Source organism: Anabas testudineus, chromosome 3 (assembly GCF_900324465.2).
Source record: "Anabas testudineus chromosome 3, fAnaTes1.2, whole genome shotgun sequence".
In the NCBI taxonomy this organism is placed as follows: domain Eukaryota; kingdom Metazoa; phylum Chordata; class Actinopteri; order Anabantiformes; family Anabantidae; genus Anabas; species Anabas testudineus.
Window position 1 is genome coordinate 7,487,215 of NC_046612.1, and position 22,644 is coordinate 7,509,858.

Below are 22,644 nucleotides of genomic sequence, written 5' to 3' on the forward strand. Positions count from 1 at the left end.
GACGCTGATTTACAATATTTATCGTTTTCCTCCTGACATCAGGCTGCTCGTCACTGTGCGCACGCTGCGCGCTTTTTTGCCAAGAACATAACCTACTTTAGGAGGGCTGGCCAGAGGGGAAGTGGAGGGGAGATGGTCATTTTTTCCTCTGCTCCTGAGGGGTCTCCTTCTCTATATAAGGCTGTGTGAGCTGCTCGGGAGTCACTCAGCTCCTGCGCGCTTCAGGAACCTCGCCAACAAGCAGCAGCCTGGTCCTCTCATAAGGGAATAATCCAGATCTGCAAACTGCTCCGAAATATTCAGGCAACTGGAAACTGAGGAAGACAGAGGTGAGTCTGATAAAACTCTACACACATCTGTGTGCAACATGTGGAAGTTTTTAGCTATGCTATGGTTTATTCTGAAATATAGTTTATAATATGGGCAAAACAATATATATAGTATAGTATAGTGCATCTGGTTTGCTTGTTTTTTTGCTTTTTTTGTGAATGAAGCTGATTTTCTTTTAGATTTAAATGTTTTCTCTATGAATATTTGACATTAATATTTTAGTTAGAAAGACTCTGCCATTCATTGAATGTGCAGAACTACTGGGGACATGTCAGTGGGAGAGCAGTAACAATAAAATAATCTATACACAGAATAGAAACTTTTAGAAAAGTAGACAAGTATTTTAAATTAATACAATATGAAAGTCATTAAGTTAATTAAGAAACCACTGGAGAATAGAAAAGAATAATACTCTTTGAAAAATGAGCAGATGTTTATTTTAAATAAACTAAACTCTGTCATCAGTTGTGTTTACGTCCAGCCTCATGTGTAGGTTGGAGAGGAGGTCAGTCCCACTTCAGATGAAGCCCCACAGTGGCAGAGACAACAGTTCCCATAGACAGGATGTAGATATGTACATGTGTTTTCTGCTCTGTCTGTCACTCTGGTATAAAATTCATGAAAGCTGTGAGAAGGGCTCAGACACAGAAGCTGGTAGAGGTTCAGTGTGAAAAGGGGGCACGAGGAGAGGAGACGGGTGTGGTGCCTGGGCTGCCGACTGGCTCCCAGTGCTCAGAGCTGGCACAGCGTGTTGACACAGAGCTGGTGCCAGACCTCAAGCCATCTTTTCAGCCGGAGGGAAAGAGGTGAAGGGATTCAAGGATAAGAGCAATGAGTGCAGGCTAGCGTCAAGCTCGGCTCGATCGCACTCACTGACTGCGTTTCTCTTCATAAACGTTTTATGACTTTGTGATATTTCATCTTGTTGCCTTCCAGAGGGAAGTCAGAGATCAGGGTCACTTGGAGATTATGGCCCCGGATGTGCCAGGAATGCAGTGTTTTTAACTCTAGCACAGTTCAGCAGGGGGAAAACCTGAACTCAGGTCTCCCTGAAGACAAATCAAAGTCAGTATTACAGTTAATGACTAAGTTGAAAGGCTTTTTAAAGGGTTCATTGCCCAAGTTCATTCAGGCAGAGTTTGTCTTGTAAATATGGAGGTTGGTTGATTCTTTGTGTTACTGTTCATGTTATTTTGGGGTTTTTGCCAAAAGAACTGAAGCTGTACAAAATAACACGACTTTCAGAATCTGGTTGGTTATCAGAGGGTCATTGACAGATTGTCAACCGTATAGTTTCACTATATGTTGCACAAAATACTGTGTGATGCAAATACATATAGTTGAACTGTGTTCAGTTTATTAATTAAACCTGTACAGCTCATTAACCCCATTGGCACAAAGATGTATTAGAAACATCTGTCAGTTTTAGGTTTTCCAATATTACAGTACACCACGTGCACATTGAGAAAAATGACAAAGATGTTATTAAAAGCTAAAGAAAACTGAGCTTCCCAAAGGAGGGCAGTTTTGAAACTGACAAACTTTGCCATGTTTCAAAAGTGGATGAGGAAGTTTCTCCTGCGCTGGTTTGGTAATCTCTTTACCCAGATTTGGAAATCTCTACTCCTCTCTGTTGACTCAGAGTGGGAAAGACCCAATTAATATTTTCCTTCCTGCAGGTTTTGTCTGGGACTCTGAGGCGACCTTCAAACAATATCCAACGTCTGCTACAATCTGAAAGTGTCAGAATGACCCGCACTGCCATGACCTGGCTGCACGTTATCTCACTCCTGGTGTTGTGTGTCAGGAACTCAGCTTCCTCCTTCCTGCCAGACTCCAAGGAGCTCAGGAAACTGCTGAGCAGCTACCAGGGAGAAACAGAGCAGAACAGCACCAGCAACACAGCTGGCAGCAGGAGTCGACGAGCAATCCTCTGGTCCGACCGTGAGGAGATCCTCCAGCTGCACAACAAGCTGAGGGGCAGCGTCTACCCTACTGCCTCAGACATGGAGTACATGGTGAGACATTGCTTCAATTACCAGTTTCACAGTCATTCTTAAAAGTCATCAACTTGCGGAAGAATCACAAAGAACTTAATTTTAATGTGTCAGCAACACTGAGCTCTGAAATGAGGCTGGTAATTAGGGTTTAAGGTTTTATTATGCCTAGAAAAGTGGTGCTGCTGTAATAAAAACAACCTTTTCTCTCTGTTGGAAACATGCAGTCACGATGGGAAGCTGTTGCCAGCCTGCTGTGCTGCTCTTTTACAGAGGGGATAATAATGCTGACTCTGTCCTACCTGCAAACAGCTCAGTGCTGGAGAAGACAGGAAAGTGAGGGAGGCCTAGGTCAAAGGGGGACACAGAGAGAAAAAGGCTAGAGAGGAAAAATTATGGGACGACGTGGCACATCAATGGGTGAAATAGGAGAGAGATTATTGTTGAGACACACAGAAGTTTACAGGAAACCATAAAGCTGTGAGAAGCAGTGGTGGCTTGTGTGTCTCTGGAGTGTGGTTATGGCTGAGGAGGAAAGTATCTGTAGATTTACTCTCTCTCAAATTCCAGGGAACAGACACAGTGTGTGTTTGTGTTAGTGTATGGGCGTTTGGGGCTGCAGTGTGTGCATGTTTTAGCGACCACCAAAAGGCTGGAAATTTACTGAGGAGATGTGCTGCGAGGGGCCATGCCGTATGCAGTCTTCCCTCCATTCACAGCGCTCCTCGAGTCAGAGTCAGGTGTCTTCTCTACTCTGAAGTTCTCTGTATGTTGCTCTGAAGAAACACACTCAGGAAATGTAGATAATTCAACTGTGAATTCATGAGATTTGTAATAGACCAGAGCCAGGAGTCAGCTGTTCTGCTCACATGTCACCTTCGAAGATGAAAGTACTTGTATCCAGCTCTGTTTCAGCTCGCTGTGAAAAGAAAAAGTGCAGGGCAGGAGGCACTGATCCGACTGTGGTTACTGAGTCAGAACTAGGTGTGGAGTATACTGCTCCACAATGCAGAGGATGCAGCAGGTGATGCAACGTCCTCAGACTGCCGCTGTGTCTAAAGTGAGTCCCTTGTCTAACTCATTGTGTGCAGGTTTGGGATGATGAGCTGGAGCGGTCCGCCACTCACTGGGCAGAGCAGTGTCAGTGGGACCATGGACCCAAGGACCTGCTCATGTCTATCGGACAAAACCTGGCAGTTCACATGGGCAGGTGAGATGGAATAGCACACACACTCTGTAAGATATGCTACATGTAAATCTAAGAGACTTAATCTGAGTTATACTATACAGATTTTAATATTTAAAGTGAATTTAGTGTCAGACACCAGACACAAAAACTCTTGTGTGTATGAAAGTGTGCAGCTATCGCAGCAGGTGCCCTTCTAGGAATCTGCTCTCATTCCCACAGGCCCCCTTCTCCCTCCCTGTTGCCTTCTTTTCTTCCTGTGCCAACAAACCCTGATGTGGAGTCCTGTTTTTTCCACTCCCCCTCTTCTCTCCATGTATAAGCTTAGCCCTTTTCAATGCCGTAAAAAGAGATGTTTATAACAACAGATAGAACCGATTTGTTCGCCTGTGGAGCCGTGTTTAGATTTGCTCTGATACTTTTTTTTCAACTTAATTTGATTTCTCCTGCTACGGAGGGAGAAGAGGCCGCTGTTCTATGTGTGAGGCGAAATTCAGACTCATCGTTTGAGGCCTGACGAGAGGGGCAGGGGCAGGGAGGTTCAAGCAGTGTCTCTCAAGTCCGGCCAAAGCACCTGGCAGTTCCCTCAAATATTTCCCTTTTTGACCCTGGTACCTAGATACCCTGTGACTGAGCTTACTGTGTGTTCATCTGTGTGTGTCTGTGCCTTGTAGATACCGCTCTCCTGCCTACCACGTCCAGGCCTGGTATGATGAAGTGAAAGACTACACCTATCCCTACCCTGACGAGTGTAATCCCTGGTGTCCCGAACACTGCACGGGGCCCATGTGCACCCATTATACTCAGGTGAGACAAATCATAAAATGGAGGCAGTAGAAAGGGAGGTGAGACAGATAAAAGAGGAAGTCAACTCATTTTATACATGTGGCTCCAGACGGAGATAAGTGAAGTTTGATAAACGGCCTCAAGTGATGTCACTCGAGTCAGCAGCGGCTGAAGACCTATTTAAAAGGAGAATCTGTTGCTGAAGACAACATGTGCTGTGCACTCTCTGTGATACTTCACAGTTTCAGGGCTGTGGCGTGACTGAGAGCTTAAATAACCCACGTGCTCATAACTTGCAGACAGTAAAAACGAGATGCATGCACATAAAGAAAAGAGAAGAAGTTAAAAATTAAACAGAAAGCAGTGAGCTGTCCCCTTTTTCACCTAGACTTTACTTTGTAGCTACTGGAATGAGTTTACAGAGACACCCAGACTCCTCTCTGTGCCTTCTCCCTGAAACCTGATCACTGCCATCTGGTAGTCGTTTCCAGACCCAGCAGACATCCTTCCCTGCTTGACCTGGATTCTTTTGAAGATGTTGCACAGAAGGGACAGAGCCAAGTCTGAGCATCAGCTCGGGAGCTTCAGACTCCAGGCAGTCACACTCGGCTACCGAGAACAGCTAGACCCTCTGGAGTTAGAGATTGCATTGTGCTAAATGACCAGCACACATCAGTCTGACTGTGCTGAGTCACTGCTTCCAGAAGCCTGTACCAGGGAAAGATGAACATTCCTGAGGAGGTAGAGCACATGTTTTAGACTTTGGGAGGAAAAGTGAGGAGGAGTTGTGGAACATGCTGTGTTGCATTCACCGTCAAATGGCACATCATTTATCTGTGACAGCACTGTCTAATAAAGGTTTTATTTTACCTCGACTTCTGTTTTTTAGGACATTAAAAGCCCTTTTTCCACATTTCAACAAAACTGATCACAGTTGTTTCACACAGAACAAACTGCGTTCAAACACCATGTGCATCTGACTGGGGCAAAATAACAGACCAGCCACCCCTGTAAGTCCCAGTGGCCCCATTAATTGTAGCTGCCAATCCTGCTGCTTCCTCTGCAATGACTGATTGAACCACGAGCTGTGAGAAGAGCGAGGCAGGAAATCTAGGCTACGAGCTCAGTAGTTTATTCTCCTATGTGTCTGTTCATTGAGCTGTTCTTTCTGTTAATATTTGCCATTCTTTTATTTCCCTCTTTACAGCTGGTCTGGGCAACCACTAACCGAGTGGGCTGTGCTGTGCACGTGTGTCCAACAATGGACGTATGGGGAGAAATATGGCAGAACGCTGTTTACCTTGTGTGCAACTATTCCCCAAAGTAAGATCAATATTCCTCCACGTTCAACTGTTCATCAACGCCTCTGCTCTCTTGACTCTTGTTTACATTCTTTCTCCTTTAAGAGCTGACAGACGCTAGTGTGTGTTAATACAGACCCGCTGCAAGTATGCACGTTGGGTGGACAACATATTGGGGCCATTAAAATTCCTCCAGATGTCAGAATAGAAAAATAATTATGAAGCACGGGGAAAGAAAAATAAGAGCAGAGCAGGTTTTTTGTTTTCCACGCAGCTCACAAGATGTAATTGCCTGAGAGACAATGAGTGGGGCAGATGAATATTAGCAGTGTTGACCTTGTGCAGTGAGTGTTGAAGTAATTACAAGGTCATGAGGCCACTGACGCCTGACTGATGATTCATTTCCACCTTAGTCAAGCTCTCCCTTGTGCACTGCTTCTGCAGGGGCAACTGGATCGGAATGGCTCCGTACCAGCATGGGCGCCCTTGTTCCCAGTGTCCTCCCAGCTACGGAGGAGGATGTAGGAATAACTTGTGCTATAAAGGTGAGGAAACCCAAATGGTTTTCATTCAACATGCTGCCTTTAAATGTGTTACCAGCTTGAAACCCACTGGTTTATCCGCCCACAGACTCTCAGCGCTCAGAGACAGAAGACATGAACGAAGTGGAGAAGCCTCAGGTTCCTCTTCCGCCTCGTACCACTGCCAGACCTGCTCCCAAACCCAAACCATCTGCTCCGAAGAAACCGGTGTCCAGGCCCTCCGGTCCTAAGACCATCACACCTCGAACGTCACCTTCAAAGACGCCCACTAACACCTTCTTAGGTAGCTACAAAATAACCACAAACGTCATGTTTGTTTTCATCTTTTTCGACTTTTTAACGGACTTTTTCTTTTCTTGCAGCTCAAAACATTAAGTGTGAGACTAGACTGCGAGATAAGTGCAAAGGAGCAACCTGCAACAGGTCTGGTTATGTTCATGAATTTCAGTGTAACAGTACTTTTGTTTATACTTTACATACAGTATGTGTCTTAATTCTCATTTATCACATGCTTTGTCTCCAGTATGAACTCACTCTTGTGTCCATCTTATATTTTATCTGCAGATATAATTGTCCCGCTAACTGCCTGAACAAGAAAGGGAAAGTTTGGGGAACTCTCTACTATGATGTGGTGAGTCTGTGCCACGTAAAGAAAACACCATACATCATGCAACAATGTAAACGAATATTTATAACTGCTTGCTTTTTTTATTGTCTCAGCAATCAAGTATTTGCCGAGCTGCTATCCATTTTGGGGTGATCGATAACAACGGAGGAACGGTCAATGTAATAAGAATGGATAAAACACCATTCTTTGTCCGATCCACAAAGAATGGCATCGAGTCTCTTAGGTACGTGTCTGGTCAGCCTGATTTTCCTGATTAGGTTAAAATCCTGATGCAGCACTTATGAAACACATTTCCTGCCTCTATGACTCACATTTTGTGCAATAATAAATTTTTCGGAAAAACCATTTGGTTTCCTAATTTCCAAACATTCTGATGTCTTTTACAGTAAATATAAGCCTGGCAATCCCTTCATGGTGAGCAAAGTGGAAGGTAAGTGAAGTGATGTTTTTTGAATCTCTGAGATCATGATTGTTTTATCATCCATCATATATGAGGTGTATTCACTTGTTTTCTCTTCACTCTCCCTCTGACAGAAATAAGTGTAGACTGCTACACCACAGTGGCTGAAATCTGCCCTTTCAAAAATCCCAGTTCATATTGTCCAAGGTGCCTTCTCAAAACTACTGTCTGTTATTTAATTAATATGATTTTTATCTTAATCTGTTGCTCCAAATTCATACTAAAGTTAAATTTGTTTTACAGAGTCTTTTGTCCTTCCAACTGCAAGGCTGAGCCTTCTTACTGGTCACCTGTGTTTGGAAACAACATCTACACAGATGTAAGTAATGCAAGTTTCTCTGTTCACTGTGTGTTCTCAACTTTTGCATCAACATGTGCAATAAATCACATGAATACAGGGTATCTGGGTCTGGGTTATATTCGAGCAACGTTGCAGGCATTTTTGGTGCATGGTAGCTATGGAAAGACAGTGTGAATGTGGCTCATGGAGAATGTGAGTAATGGCGAGGAGAGCCAGAAACTGGCAGAGATGTGTGACACCGCTTGGGGTGCAACCATTCAGAGAACTAACCAAATGTTATCTCAGATGAAGTGGGACACATAGAAAGAAGCAAGTGTGCTCAACAGTGTTATGCAATTTCAAGCGTGTTTCAAATTAGTCTCTACAGAAGCTGGGCAGTGATTAAACATGAGACATAAGCCGTGTGGTTCGAATTGTTAGAGGAGTGTATGAACAGTGTGATCTGTGTTTGGACTAGAAATGAATAATTATGCTCCACACTGTTGATAAGGGCGCTCTGTTGTACTGGAGACAGACATCTGGCTCAGACTGTGAGCGTGTGTGTGTGTCTGTACATGTGTGTCTGGGAGTTCTTGTAATATATTTTGTACTGTATTTCATAATAAAATCAAATGTAGTGAACATTTTTCCATCTTGTTAAAACCTTTTTCCATATTTGCTTCACTCCCTCTCCACAGAGCTCCAGTATTTGTAAAGCAGCCATCCATGCAGGTGCAGTCAGTGATGGTGGTTGGGTGGATGTACTGCCACTGGACAAGAAAAAGAGCTACGTTGGAGTCCTGAAAAATGGCATCCAGTCTGAGAGGTACTGCTTGGTTTTCTGTGGGCAACTATTTTTACTGCAATTATCTTACTAGATGGTGTTATCATAGGGACATTGGAGATAGCCTGGATTCCACAAATACTGTATATATTTTTAGATTTGGCTCCTTGCAGTCTCGCTGTAGAGTATTTAAAGGAAGCTTTGTCTAAAAATGAGAAATACCATGTGTAGACATGGCGCGTGACACGTTCCATCAGGAAGCAATCATTTGTTTGGCAGCTGTGAAACTGCCAAGCCTCCTTAGTGGTGATGTACGCTATCAGTAATAAGAGGATAGTTCCCCAGAAATATATGTTATACAAGAGTAACTCCCCCAACAAATCATCTAAGAAGATCCACACACAGTGCTTTTTGAAAACCAAGCTGACAGTTGTCCTAACACAGCAGGTTAAACAAAGCTAACAGGGGGATGAAGGAGGTCTAATTAAGACTGAGTGTGTGTGTGTGTGTGTGCAGGAGTGATTTTATTCAATGAGGCACATGGGGCCTGGCAGTGAGTTCATGTTAGCTGTTTCTCTGTTTAGTTTGTATTGGCCTACATTTCCTCACTTTGAAGAAATACATCGATAAAGGAGTTGAGGTGGATTCTGTAAGTCCACCTGAGTTCCTGCTTCACTCTCATCCATGCTCGTTTTTGTTCGTTGGTGCCATTTTAATGGCTGTAATTTCCCACAGTAGTTATATCTGTGGTGATCTAACCGGAGTAAACAACCTTCAGCTACAACACTGAACTTATTTAAACTAAACAAATCTGAATGTGGGTGGTAACTCCCGCTTGGTCCACAACCGAGCAAGACAAATCTCTCTTACAGTGTAATGTTCAGTTTTTTGCTGAGCTGAGGCTCTAATAAATGGTGAGGAAAACCTTGAGCTACAATTGAAATGAAACCATGAGGCTTGCAGTAAAATTAGACAAGTACATTTGACAAAAGAATCTGAAACATGCCTGAGAATCGTAGTTTTATTCACCATACCCAGTCTTGATTTATGTCACCTGCAGGGGGTTCCCTGCATGCACACCGTGTTTCTTAAATCACTCTCCTGTCTGTGGCCGGCTGCACTGCACTAAGCTCAGGCAAGGAAGCCCTTGTGGTCAGTTCTGCTGGCATGTGAGGTTGTAAGAGTAATGATGTGGTTTGGTGTGTGCACAGGCCACACATGGGATCTTTGCTTATTTTACCCATGCATTTCAATTGAGCATGCAAAGTGCTGAATGGCCAAAAACAATCCAGGTCTGAATCTATGAAATCGAACGCAGAGCTGTGAAGGCTCCGCTCAGGGCAGTGGGATAGGGGGTCAAACGGCCGAGAGAGAGAGAAGGGGTTCGTGCCATGTGCCGACATCATGGCAGGGTCGCAGTTTGGATTGGACCGTTGCTGGGGAAGTAATCACAGCCTATCCAATTACTCGAGGATGGAAGCGCTGTCAGCCACTTAGCTTTCCTACATGGACAATTTTCTGTGATCTGACACCAAACGCACTGGCCTATCATGATTATTGATCATGGCAGAACCTCAAGGCCTCTCCACTAATTAACTAATTGCTAATTCATAACATTTAACACTCGTGGCAAAGCTAGGAAGGTCAGTTTCAGAAACAATGAGTCACGCAGCCAGTGTGTCATTGGGTGGATGTGTTTTCAGATGTTATGAGCAGTTAATTTAGCTACTGGGCCAATACTAGTGTGCAGCTATGTATTTACTTAAAGGGGCACTCCAGAGAGAGAGGCTTGTGCTTGACACTGACACAGAAGGAGTGCTGTTCAGAACCATAACCAGTGTTTTTGGAGATTAATCTATACTAGGGATTAAAACTCAGCTGCTTCATTCTTCATTTAAACCATATTTTCATTGACAGTAGTTGAAACATAATGTTTTCTATATTGTCTGTTTGCAGCAAGAGTCACACAGAGGGGGGCTCCTTCCGAGTTTTTCCTGTGAGGGAATGAGATTTCAGCTCCCAAGAACCATCAGATTCACTGCAGCTGCTCTTGACGAGCAGGAAGGGCCCACAGGTTGGAAACCATTGCTGTTCATCTTTCTCTGTGTCTTCAGTGAAAGAAGACAGAACGTCCCAGCAGCTCCATAGACACTTGTTGTCTCTTATTTACTAAACAGTAGCCGCCCAATAAAAGTCATATTTCAATATTTTGATGAACCATCAATTCAATCTGTGAATACAGAGCGTTTTATATCCTGATGCATTGAACTGCTGGTGCTGGATGTTTTGAGTTAGACATGTTTTACAGAAAGTACTATGTTTACATTTATGTTCTTATTACAAATATATGCTGGTTTTCATACACAGGAATGTATACTGATCACACTGTATTTAATCATTGTGTATAGAATATATGATATTTTGTTTGTTTTAAAAATGGAGTACCATATATTACATTTTAATGCCTTCTTCTGCTCACATGGATAATATCTGCTTTTCTGCGCTTGAAAATTTAGGCTGTGAGAACACATCCAAGTCTAAGTTGTATTTATAAGTGGTGGGCACAATGTGAGAAGGGTTGTTGTGGAGTTCTTGCTGTGTGGGCCAGAACTCATTGGTTATGTAGAAGAGGAGAGGAAACAGTGTGTTAAATGAAAGTGGACACAGGCAGCAGGTACTGCTGTGAGGAAACGATGTTTCTCTGTATGGGGACATATGCAGGTGGTGTAGTGAAGGTATCACATTGATCTATTCACTGTATACTACTGTATACTGTATGATAGTTGGTGGAGAGGGGCCTTCACAATGGAAACGGTTTTGTGGGTATGTTCAGTGAGAATCGGTTCATAATAATAAGCATTAATATCACGCTTTATATTTATTGTTGCTTAGTGCTTTCTTTGTTCTTTCCTCTGATTTCTATGGAATTAAAATGCTAAATTTGTTCCCTCCCCACCAGACAGATGAATGTGTCACATGTGTTTCAGGTCATTTAATTAGGCCACGTTCTGAGGTGTGTGAATGTGCTGAGATCACCGTGCAGGATTGAGGCACTGTTGCCATCCGTACAGCCCTAATTTCAATACTTTTCTCCATATTCCTGTTTCCGTTTCGGTCTCAAAAACGTTTCTGTTGTGGCACTTAAATATCCTTCATAGAAACAAATCAGACAAAGTTGGTTTCCTTGAAGATACAAGCATGCAAATGATTTTCAGAGTAAAAGCCAATAAGAATTACTGTCTGTAAAATCTTTCCCTTCACCCATATTTAAACTTTATTTCTTTATCCTACCTCAGTCCTATCGCTACGCTAGGCATTTAGGTCTTTTCTATATGGGGTTTTTTATGGGAAACATGAAAAGGGTTTGTAAAGTGACTGTATCGGAGCTGTAAATACTATAAAATCTTTTTTTTTTGGTTTGAATAATTCTCTAGACATAAGATTAATATTAACTTGTGTGAATTGGTTTCAATTGTGTTGGTTGTATTGTTTTTATACAAGTGTAGAATGGATTCTATATTTTGGCACAATTTGGAAATAAAATATGTTTTATAAATGCTACAACACTCGTTTCTGTTTTCTTCTGTCTTCAGATCCAAAGAAACAAACGTGGCTACAAAAAGTCCAAAATGCACATTTGTGAATTATTTTCTCTTTAGCAAAGTGACATAAGATGAAAAAAGCTAGATAACTGTCGTAACTAGACCTCACAACTTTATGAAATGTACTTTGACCCAAAATTCTGCGTGGCATGCATTATGAATGAAATTTAGACTCAGGCCACCCAGAACGTGTCCATTACCTTTGGAAGAATATCACTGACCATGTTCATAACCTGGCTCTGCTTCTTGTTGACACACACAGTTCAAGTGGAGCAATAAATTGAAGCAATCGCTTCTAGTCAAGGACGACATAACAGAATCTGCCAATAGGGTTTCAGTTTGTGGTGGAAGTGTTTCATGAGAAAGAAAGAAACTTCACAGACTCAGCTAAAATGTCGGGACCTCATTATTTCCCATTTCACACTCCAGCCTGAAGTTGTCATTAGTCTGAGTTCAGTGTGATGATGAGTTCAGTGTATGCATGCCATTAATAAATGCCTAATTTACTTAAAACATCCAAACAAGGGAGGAGGAGTAAAGACGGATGACAGAGAAAGACCAGGCAAAGCTTTAAATAACTTATCGTATTGGGGCCTTTATTAGAGGCAGATGTTCAGCTTCAGTTCAGCCATAGTTGGACAGGGTCTTGGCCTTCTGGCTGATGAACAGCTGCAACTGGCTTCTGTGATGACTGTTTTACTCGCATTGTCAATGGAGATAAAAATTTGTACTCACTATGTAAATCCCCTGACTGCTCAGAGAAAAAGCTCTGGGCCTACGTCCAATGTTGGGGTTTCTTGTCCTTAAATGTGCTCTGCACAACAGCTTATCTCACAAGACTCAAGCAACACTCATACTATATTATTACTATATTATTATACTACTACTAAAACTCACTATTATACTATATTCCATGTACAATATGGTACATTTAGTGAAATACTGTCACAATATGTGCAGTTGTTCCATGTGACTGCACTGATGTGACTTGATGCATTATTTTAAAACTTCAGAAGACATTTGGAGGTGGCCAACTGTCCAAAACAAGAGCAGGTCCATCACATGCACAAAAAATAACTGCTCTTCATTGGCTGACTACACATACAGTACACATGACAAAGTGTGGGATGGTAAAGCACTGTGTGTGATAGATATGTGGTGAACACTGGTTCTCCAGCATTTCAAATTCTCCATTTAAAGGTTGCTGGTGTGCTGTAAAAGGTGTAAAGCTGAGTCACCCTTGCATAAAAAGCTAACTCACCCAACTCTGCATGGTGCTTCAGGAACAAAGCAGTAACTATTAATGCAAATTGAACCTAACTGCACCACTAATGCACTGTTTCAATATCTTGAGGCTTTTACGTTTTAGGATTTAGATTTTTATAAGTGGAAAATTGACCTCCATGCACTGAATGTAATCAAATGAACACAGCACTCATAGGTAATTTTATGTGGTTGTAAATGGAGAGATGTATATTTGTCTGTGCTAATTGTATTATTAGCTGAATTGAATACTGGAAAGGTGAGAAGAGAGTTTATGGAAATGTAGTTCATATAATCTTAACATGTAAAACCTCCAGGCAGGATCTTGATCACTGGACAGGTCAGTAGAACGGTCCAAATGATATGATTGTAAAGATGTTTTTCTGCCCAGAGAAGCCATATAGTACAGCACGTTGTATTAGGAAAGCCAGCGGAGGCGGTCCAGCAAGTGTGGATGAAGTTTGAGACAGAGTGGAATTAAAGCGATGAAAAGGGGGCTGTGGCTGATGCTAATGTGACAGTTTGAGTCTGTCCTGCTTATTCGTCTTAAGAAAGTGGTACGGTTTGTGGATACACGTGAGGATCTGACAAAGACACTGATCTAATGGAAGCGTTATATCTGCCTCTGTCCCTGTGCTCTGAGTGCAGATGAGCGTTACTGTGGCTTCCCAGGTTTCTTACAGAGCCCTAAAATGTGTAAAAACTTCTCTCAGCATTTTTGATTACTTTTGCAAAGTCATAACTAACACTGCACTGGAGCCAAACCACTCAGGGACACACAAGTGATGATGCTCTCCTAAGTAATGATCTGTATCCTGATCTCTGTTTTATTTGGTTTAGTCCTCTTTGTTTTTTCTCAACACGAGAGCCACCACAGTGAATCCCTGGCTGCGTTCCCTGGGGACGTGGTTTGAATCCTGACCCACAAGGAGGCAACCCTGAGCGAGAGAACAAAGGCTGTATGTCAGAGAGATGATGAGGGATCTGTGCTGATGGTGTATAATTAACCAATGTGGACTGGAACAGCTAAAGACTTGCTATAGGCTCCACATATTAGTCTCGAACGATAACACCTCAGTGGTGTCTGTGTTGACAGTTTTTCTTTCTGCCGTGTGACGCACTTCCATTCTGGGAAGAGTGTGTTGAACAGTCAAAGCACGCTGATCAAACCCAGTGCCACTGCTGAGTGCATACACATATGTCTCAGTCAGCATTTTGTGATTTAAACCATGATCCACGCTGTACTGAAGACAGACTTTGGTACCTAGGATGAGTATATTTATGTAGATGATGATGTTTGTTATCTCTCATCAACCGTGACTTCAGTTTGTTACTGAAGAAGGTCACACAGTGTTTGCTGTGGTTTCCAACATTGATCTGAGGCCTGAAGGGGCAGAGATGCTCCCAGCGACTGTCTTATCACGATGTTTTACTTTGCAGCAGTAGACTGTTATGACTTTTACACTTCTTGTGGGTCATGTCTTATACTTTTATTTATGTCGACATTTCTTATGGGATTCATATTTTTTTATGCGTCTATATTATGTAAAACACACAAGACATAAAACTTAAGCCTCTAGAAATCTTTCAGCGTTTCCTGGGAGTGAAGGAGGCTACAGAACAGCAACAACCTTTCCACATCATCATAAATGATGAGGTCTGGTAAAAGACTTCGTCTCCACAGAACTTTCACCACAGGATTTGTTCAGTATTTTGGGTAAAGACTGAAAAACTCTTACATAAAACACAAACATGCTGTCAGTAAATCAGTCTACAAATAGACGATATCGTTTTAGATGTTAGAACTAAGAGGACGCTCACAGATTTTGTTCAGTGGAGCCGAGACGTAATCACAGGCTGGTAATGCTCGGCTGCTTCTTTCCTACTCTACCTCCTTTGCTGGTTATTGCATCGCTTGGTGGACACATCAAGCGAATGATTGGTCGAAGAGTGGAGTGGAGTGGAGCAGTGAGACGAGTGGAAAATTAAGCTGAAGTAAACACAGCGTGGGGACCACTGTTATTGTCTGTTTATAGCTCTCTCCTTAGAGGATCTGTGATTGTACACAACCAGTGAACCACAGAAAAGGAGGAATAAGCTGCTTCAACAGACCTCTGGTTAAAGTTTGCTCTCTGCGAGAGACTCTGACAGTTTGGCTGAAACTGACCCCGGCCTTGTATGGACGCTAAGTTGATCCAATCAGTCTGAAGTGCTGACAGCAGTGATCAAAACAAACCAAAACATTTAGCATCAGCATGTGGAGGCGAGAGGCAGGCTGCACCAACACTGCTGCATGATCTGAACGCTTCTTGAAAGAAATGATTCCTATTGTGAAGTGAAATTTAGAGGACTTGTTCCTTCCTATAACATCGTATTCACAGATTCATAGATCTCCAGCATGTGTTCATGTTAGCACATGTACACAGCACCTGCACGAAAACCTGCACGACAGGAACGTCTTGACTCTCAACAATCATAGAATATATATTTAAATTCTTCTAGCAAACCAAAATAAATTTTAAGGCTGTTGTGGACAGAATTGTTTAGATGCATTAACGTATTTAAGGAAAGTGTGTTTTATGAAGTAGTATGGAAAATTTGTTTTTTAAGTGTAACATATTGAACACATTTACAACTTAATCATTTCCAGGAGTTCTTTCAGCATGTTGCACTTAAATTTATTTTGTTTTTCTTTATGTTACATAACCTCGCTGCCTCCCACTCTGGTTGTCACGTGTCCGCAGAGTACAGTATCTGATGGGTTATGGAAGAGCTCACAAATCACGCCTGCAACACTCCTTATCTCTGACAAGCTCTTTTCAAGAGTGGAAGACAAAAACAGTATTAAAATGAAGAGCTACAGTAGCTCTGGCTCCACCAGCTATGGAAAACTAATTTGACCTTTCCCAATTCTGAGAAAAACTGCTTTCTTACCTGTAACTCCTAAGCCTAATTTAATGCCGTGGTTGTTAATCACAGCGCACTCAGAAGAGCTCAGAGCACAGATGTGATGCATCAGTTGCACTCGCAGAGGTCGGACCATAACACAGAGTCTGCACAGTTACTGTAAATAACAAACAGTCTTAAGAGGCCTTGTACATATAGTGTGTTCATCTCCTGCGGTGGGTACACGGACATTGTTGTTTTTCTTTGTAATCTGCTCATAAATTAAGAGAAGTTTCCACTCCACATATGGCCTAAACTGGAGTGGGTGAATGAACTGGTTGGACCTCCACCACTCCTACTGGTACATCTTGTTGACTTTCAAAAAGAAAATCATGCTTCCAGTTGCCAACTGAGCGAGGGCCATCTTTTTTTCTTATGTGATGACAGGATGATGTCAATATATGTCACCGAGACACAAAATGGAAAGGCGACGAGAGCGGTTAATCACAACGAATAGGAAAACATGACTCCTCTGTGACCAAACCCCCGATACGTGACACACGTGCACTGCTCTTTGTTAGACTTGAACTTGACGTTGATGAAAAGCACTTTAAATGTCGATCGCTCGGTCATTTGCGGCGTAGTAGCTTTGTGTGTGGCGACTTGTTCTGATTGTTGCTCGCGTTTCCTTCAGCATCTGGTTTCTATATGTTGTAAACCAGATGCTGAATGGATGTTATCTCTACTCCACGTAGTTGAACAACATTTGCTAATGGAGTCAGTCAGTTGGGGATTCAAGGGGGCTTTCATTTCACACAAATCCTCTGCAGCTGCAACATTGTAAATAAGGTTTATCGCCAGTGCTATGTCATTATTATGAGTTCTCATAGAGCCAAATGGAATTGACATTTCAATGAATGCCCTGAGGCCACTTTTCCCATGTTACTGATGTCAGTGGGCTATCATACTAACGTGGGCACTGACTGTTCATGCCAAGACAAATGTCAGCCTAGGTCTCCCTGCCCAAGTCCCAGCTTGTGGCTGTGAGTTTATTATACTAGACTCTGAAAATCCCTTACAAGCCACCGCTTTTTAAGCACTGGTACTTTCTGGGTTCTGGGAAAGGTTTGGTTCCCAGAGAGAAAGGCCATGGTGAGTGTGAGATGGGTTGTCTGGACGTGGTGTTTGACCTCTTCCTGCAGGTTTGAATATCCGACTGCTGCGAAGAAGCTGTTCTCATTTTTATTAACAATTTATTTAACGATTCAGAGAAAGAGAGCATGTGGTGCCATATTGGTTCATTTATCAGTTTGGCTTTTTAAGGCAGATGATGACCTGTATTTAGGTTCATGCATATGCCTCTGACAGCTGTGATGAATGTCCTGTGTGTCATGTTTGCCTTTGTGTGTGTATTTATGCATGCTTTCGTATGAACAGCTTTCGCTTTGCAGGAATGTTTCTTTAGCTGTGTCTGGACTTCATTCAACGTGCGCTGTTTCTTGTTAAGAGAGCCATCCAGTGTGTTATCATACTCTAAAACACAAGCCAGATATGTTTATTTGTTTCCATTCTGTAATTTATAGTCACTACTTATGATAATGGGTGGATGGCTGTATTTACAAATGTTATAATTGTAATCAGATTCAGACAACCAGTCTAAAGTGGGAGAATGAAAAAAAAAACCTGCCTTGGTCTCTGCAAGAACCATAAATTATACTTTGGGAGCGGTGGCTGGTCTTTGACGTCTGGGCTAACCAACTTACTCACTCGTTGCGGCATTGTCTCTTTAGAGTGAGTAGGAACAGGAGATCAGACTGCTGACTAGAGCACGAAGTCATCCTGACAGGCCTGCTGACGCACATCAACTTCAAGCAGACCAGTGGATGCTGCCTTTTCCAAGGTACTTTCCTGAAACTGTGTCTGACTGAAAAACTGGCTTCAGAATAAAGCTGTCGCAGTGAACTTATCCATCTAATGTACACCGTTCCTCAGCGTATGTTCCACCATATCTGTTTTTGTAATCGATTTATTTAAAGAGAAAACAAAACTGTCTTTTATAGACACACAACAGTGTTTTCATTGCTCCACAGGCTCCTTCACATCCAACAGGTTCTGATTACTGTGGTTCCATTCAGTGGGGTTTAGACTGAAAGAGAAGAACGGGTTCGGGCTCCTGGTTCTGGAGAAAGACTGATATCCACCTCCATGTGGAAAGACAACATCGAGAGCCTGATCTGGGAGCTGCGACCGAGCCTCTTCTGTACAGTGTGTTATGGCCACCTTCTTCACCACGAGCCTCTTCGTTATGGGTTACATGACAAATGTGGTCCAGGACGCTTTAAAATAAAACAGGGACTAAATAGTGTACGGAGTGGTGGTGACTGAGGTGGTCAGATGGTGAACGGCCAGATTATTTGTGACGCCAACAGTGTCAAAACGAAAGCTGTGGCCAAATACTCTGGGTCAGTGTGTGAATAGTCCATCAATAAAACGTGCTATTTGGGATCTTAGTGAATCAGGCCCTCGGCTGCTACACGTGCCGGTTTTATGTGCATGATAAACACGTTTTTCTGCCGGTCACAATCTGTCCCTGTTTTTCAGTCTTTCATCATCTTCCTGCATTTTTGTTTTCATTGCTCCACAGCTGTAGTCCCTGCGCATGAAAAAGATTAAAACATTTATTTAGCACTTGCAGTTCCAGTGTTTTGTGGATTTCGGTTTTCTGAAAGTACTCTACCACAGTCCCATCTATCATAACTCCCCACTTTTGAATTGAAGAGTTGTTGTGTAACATCACAGTGAATAAAGTAAAAGATTTGGTACAACTTGTTACTTTCTTTCCTCCAAAATTAGTTTTTACTTTTCTGCCAACAATCCATTAAGTGATACTGTATGTTTGTGTTCTGTTCTGCCCTTCACCCTCTGGTACAGCTACTACAGATACAGTACTTCTGCTACTACTGCCTCCCCAGAGAACAACCAGCTAAAATAAAACAGAAGTTAAAGATTAATCAGACACAGTAAAAAGGCTGGCACACGAATTCAGCACAAAATTAAAACGTAATAAAACGTCCAATCCAAATACAGCAATCAAAAGAAAGATGGTCGCGACTTCACTAAAAAACCATAAAATCGTTTTGAAGCTGAAGATGTTTGAAGATGACTCATTGTGACAGCATAAGCTCCTGGATGGTCCAGCGCCTTGAGGCCGACATGGAAAAACGTCTCATTGACAATTAACATTCAGCCACGTGGAAAGTTTTGTTCCACACTGGAGACAAAATGTCAAGTCAAGTACTGTGCGAGACAGCTTGGAAATGACAGATGATGTACAGAAAAGTATTTCACTCGTCTGCACAGCAAATTGTACCAGACTGTGAAATCCAACTTACGCAATCTGCTGACTCAGTCAAATCAGCCTTTAAATGTGGAATTTGAGAGTTTTTAATAATTAGAAAAATCACTGTGTTGTTCATGGTCAGATGTTGTTTCATTTTAGTTGTAAAAGTAGTAAAGTACTTTTTGTCTGTTTTCCTTGTTAAGAGTCCAGTAATTCTGAATGATGTTGGCACGAGTACATGTTAAAAAGTGATGAGTAGTCAAATCGCTGTATGCTCTATGTTTGTTTAAGGGTAGAGTCATCAGAGGTGAGCCAGATCCAAAGGTCTGTAGATAGCGCAGGTCATGTCATTTACTGAGGAACTTGGACAAATATGATATTGTAAATTCACTGTTAGTTGAATTGCCACATAACTGTTAGTTAACACAGAAACTGAGCAACAACTACCTTTAAACTTTGTGTAGAGGACAAACTATTATACATATCTCCTCTCCTCTGCTTGTTTGACTCTGTGTCTGTTCTCCAGCTGTACTCCTGATGAGCAGACACCAACATTTTAATACTCAATCTGCCGTTATAACCATTATATCAATTTTTTAAACTTTTTGACAGACCCAAATGCTCATACTGGAAGGTTTCACACACCAAAAGCCACATCTAATAATGAAGTGTGCCTTTTTTATTGCTTAATTTATTGTGTAGAACTGGTGCTTTTCATCATGCAGTGGAAAAACCCAAACAGCAGGAGGTTGTGCTGATGTATTGTCCTCTAAGGGCTCCCCTGTGTCATAATGACCACGGTCTGCTGCCTCTCATCCAACATCCACTAAACTGTGTCACACAGCTCCACTGCTTTCTCTGTATGTGCCGATTGCTCCAGTTCGGATGTGCAACAAAATCGTGGCACACGTGGCTAAAATCGTGTAGCATTGTTGAGTTCTTGGAGGGTATACCTGGAGGAAACTCAACACGATTCTCTGCCTTGACCTGGCAAACACAGCTGCTCGTGTGTCACCTCTCTCGGTCTGAACTCGTTTGCCCGAACACAGCAGCAGTGTTCGGTTTGTGCTGAGGTTTGTTAAAGCGCAAAATGCTTCTGTATGTTGTAAGTCTGATACACCTTTATCAGAAATATTAAATATCATTAGAAAATTCATAACCCATAAACACACTCTGTGACTTATATAATATATTTTGTAAGTTTTCCCCTGTTTTCCATGCAGTGAGATCCAAATGAATCATTTCGTCCTGTGTTTGCAGGATTGATTCTTTATGACTTGCACTTGTTGATGCTTTTGTTTTGACAGTCATGCTGATATGAGACAAAGATAAATGTCACTATGTGTCAAGCTGTCGAGTTTTATTTCATTTATTATTCATTATTCATCATATTCATTATTAGCAGAATTTCCTTACACCCCAGTTTTATTACTTAGTTAAAATCGTTATAAAATCAGTTGTAAAAAACAATGAGGGGAAAAAAATTGGAGGACACACACACACACACACACACACACACACACACACACACACACACACACACACACACACTGACAGACGTTTTTCCACCATTTTTAAGAACATTACATTCAGTTACTTGCTACTGTTTGCCAAACCCCGGCCTGTACCCTGACCTTAACCAACGCCTAACTTAATCCCATTCATTGACTCGAAACTGTAATAATTTATATCACAGAGACTGTTGGAGACTTATTTCTCCCAAAAGGACAGCCATAGAAATCCTTATTTATAGCTCCATGTTGCCTGCAAATAATGAGTGCCACGAACCAGCAGCTGCACTGTGAAAATGATGCAGAACGTGACATCGGGAGTTTCTCAATCTGTGTTCTTCTGTACTTGTGATTGTCAACAGCCCCAAGTTCAATTGAAAGCACATCTAGACAAATACAGATCAAATAACCAGTGTGTGTTCCCTCTCACTTGTAGGGTCTTGTAGGTATTGTGATGTCACTCAAACATGAACCATTGTTTTGTTTGCTATATTGTGTGATGGGACCCGGCAGACGCCTCGTGTAACTATATACTCTTAAAGCGGGGACCCGAACATCTCATAAAAGGGTGCTCAGGTACTGTATATTCAAGATAAGGTGGCTTTGAGGCCGTTGTGTAAATTACATCTGGAGCACAGAGCTTTAGTGAGGATGGCTTTGTTGTTGCACTTTATAGTTCTCTGATGTAAGAGCAGAGCACCATTTGAATTTGTAAAGACATCCCGGTTTCTGTCCCTCTCCTTTGCTTAAGTGGTAATTTATTGGACAGTGCAGAACACTTACGTTTCTGGGAGTACTCAAAGCTCACGTTCCTTTTGTTCTTGTTCTGGTTAAGTCTACAAGTCTGCAAACAATAAGGGCCAGTGCCAGTGCTGAATGCACCTTTCTTTTGTTTGGATTTACTCTCAAGTAAAGAGGAAAAAAATGACCACATGTTCTCTTCAAGACGATGATTTGTGGGGGACTGACATCAGATCTTATCCTTCCCAAGTTTCCTGCCACAGCAGCTTCTTCTACAGTTCTTTTCTGTTCCTGGAACGATTGGAATTAACAATTTAAGCCAATTTAAGTTCAAACTCTAAATGCTACCTCTCCCTACAAGGCCCTTGATTGAAATTCCAGTCAGAAATTGCTTCAGTATCAGAGAGTTTATTGAAATCATTTGGGTGGTGGTCATCTTAAGGGTTTTAAATTGTTTTACTGTCTTAATATGAGTTATACTGCAAGAAAGGGGAATCGGTATTGAACTGGACGTCTTGACATGTTGTGAACCATGTTACCTGACTTCCTCAGACTCTTTTTTCTTTATCTATGTGGAAGAACGGTGGCACAACATGGTGGACCCCAGTCAGCAAACCTCATCTCTATGTGGATATAAACGGCTCATTTTAAGCCGAAGAAAATGCAATAATTCCTGTGTTCAGGTGAAAACAGACAGATTCTTTTCCGTTATACAGACACCGTATTTCAACTCTCACACACTGCACCTTGTTTTACAAATATAACATGTTTAGACATTTATCTATAAACACTGAAATGTACAGTTCTGAACTAAATAATATTGTGTGAAACTGCATTTTACAAAATCAACATGTTGATAGGAGCTTTCATAAAAGCTCTGAAGTAGGTTTAGTCTCACAAAAACAACAAACTCAATCAAATGCAAATGATATTCCACTTGAACAAATATCAATGTTTCCCTTTAAAATAAATGACTTTCTCAACAGATCATCTGATTTTCAGTATGC

The 22,644-nt window shown here is 41.9% G+C and overlaps 1 protein-coding gene across 1 annotated transcript; it reads left to right on the forward strand.

Moving 5' to 3' along the window:
• crispld2 (cysteine-rich secretory protein LCCL domain containing 2) lies at positions 1 to 11,855 on the forward strand. Its single transcript, XM_026379166.1, has 15 exons — positions 1 to 329; positions 2,010 to 2,348; positions 3,419 to 3,537; positions 4,188 to 4,320; positions 5,507 to 5,622; positions 6,045 to 6,145; positions 6,231 to 6,425; positions 6,505 to 6,565; positions 6,707 to 6,773; positions 6,863 to 6,993; positions 7,157 to 7,200; positions 7,305 to 7,377; positions 7,474 to 7,549; positions 8,209 to 8,336; positions 10,251 to 11,855. The coding sequence occupies exons 2-15, from the start codon at positions 2,079 to 2,081 to the stop codon at positions 10,300 to 10,302; spliced, it is 1,566 nt and encodes a 521-aa protein (XP_026234951.1). The 5' UTR covers positions 1 to 329; positions 2,010 to 2,078; the 3' UTR covers positions 10,303 to 11,855.
• Positions 11,856 to 22,644: the final 10,789 nt, after the last annotated feature.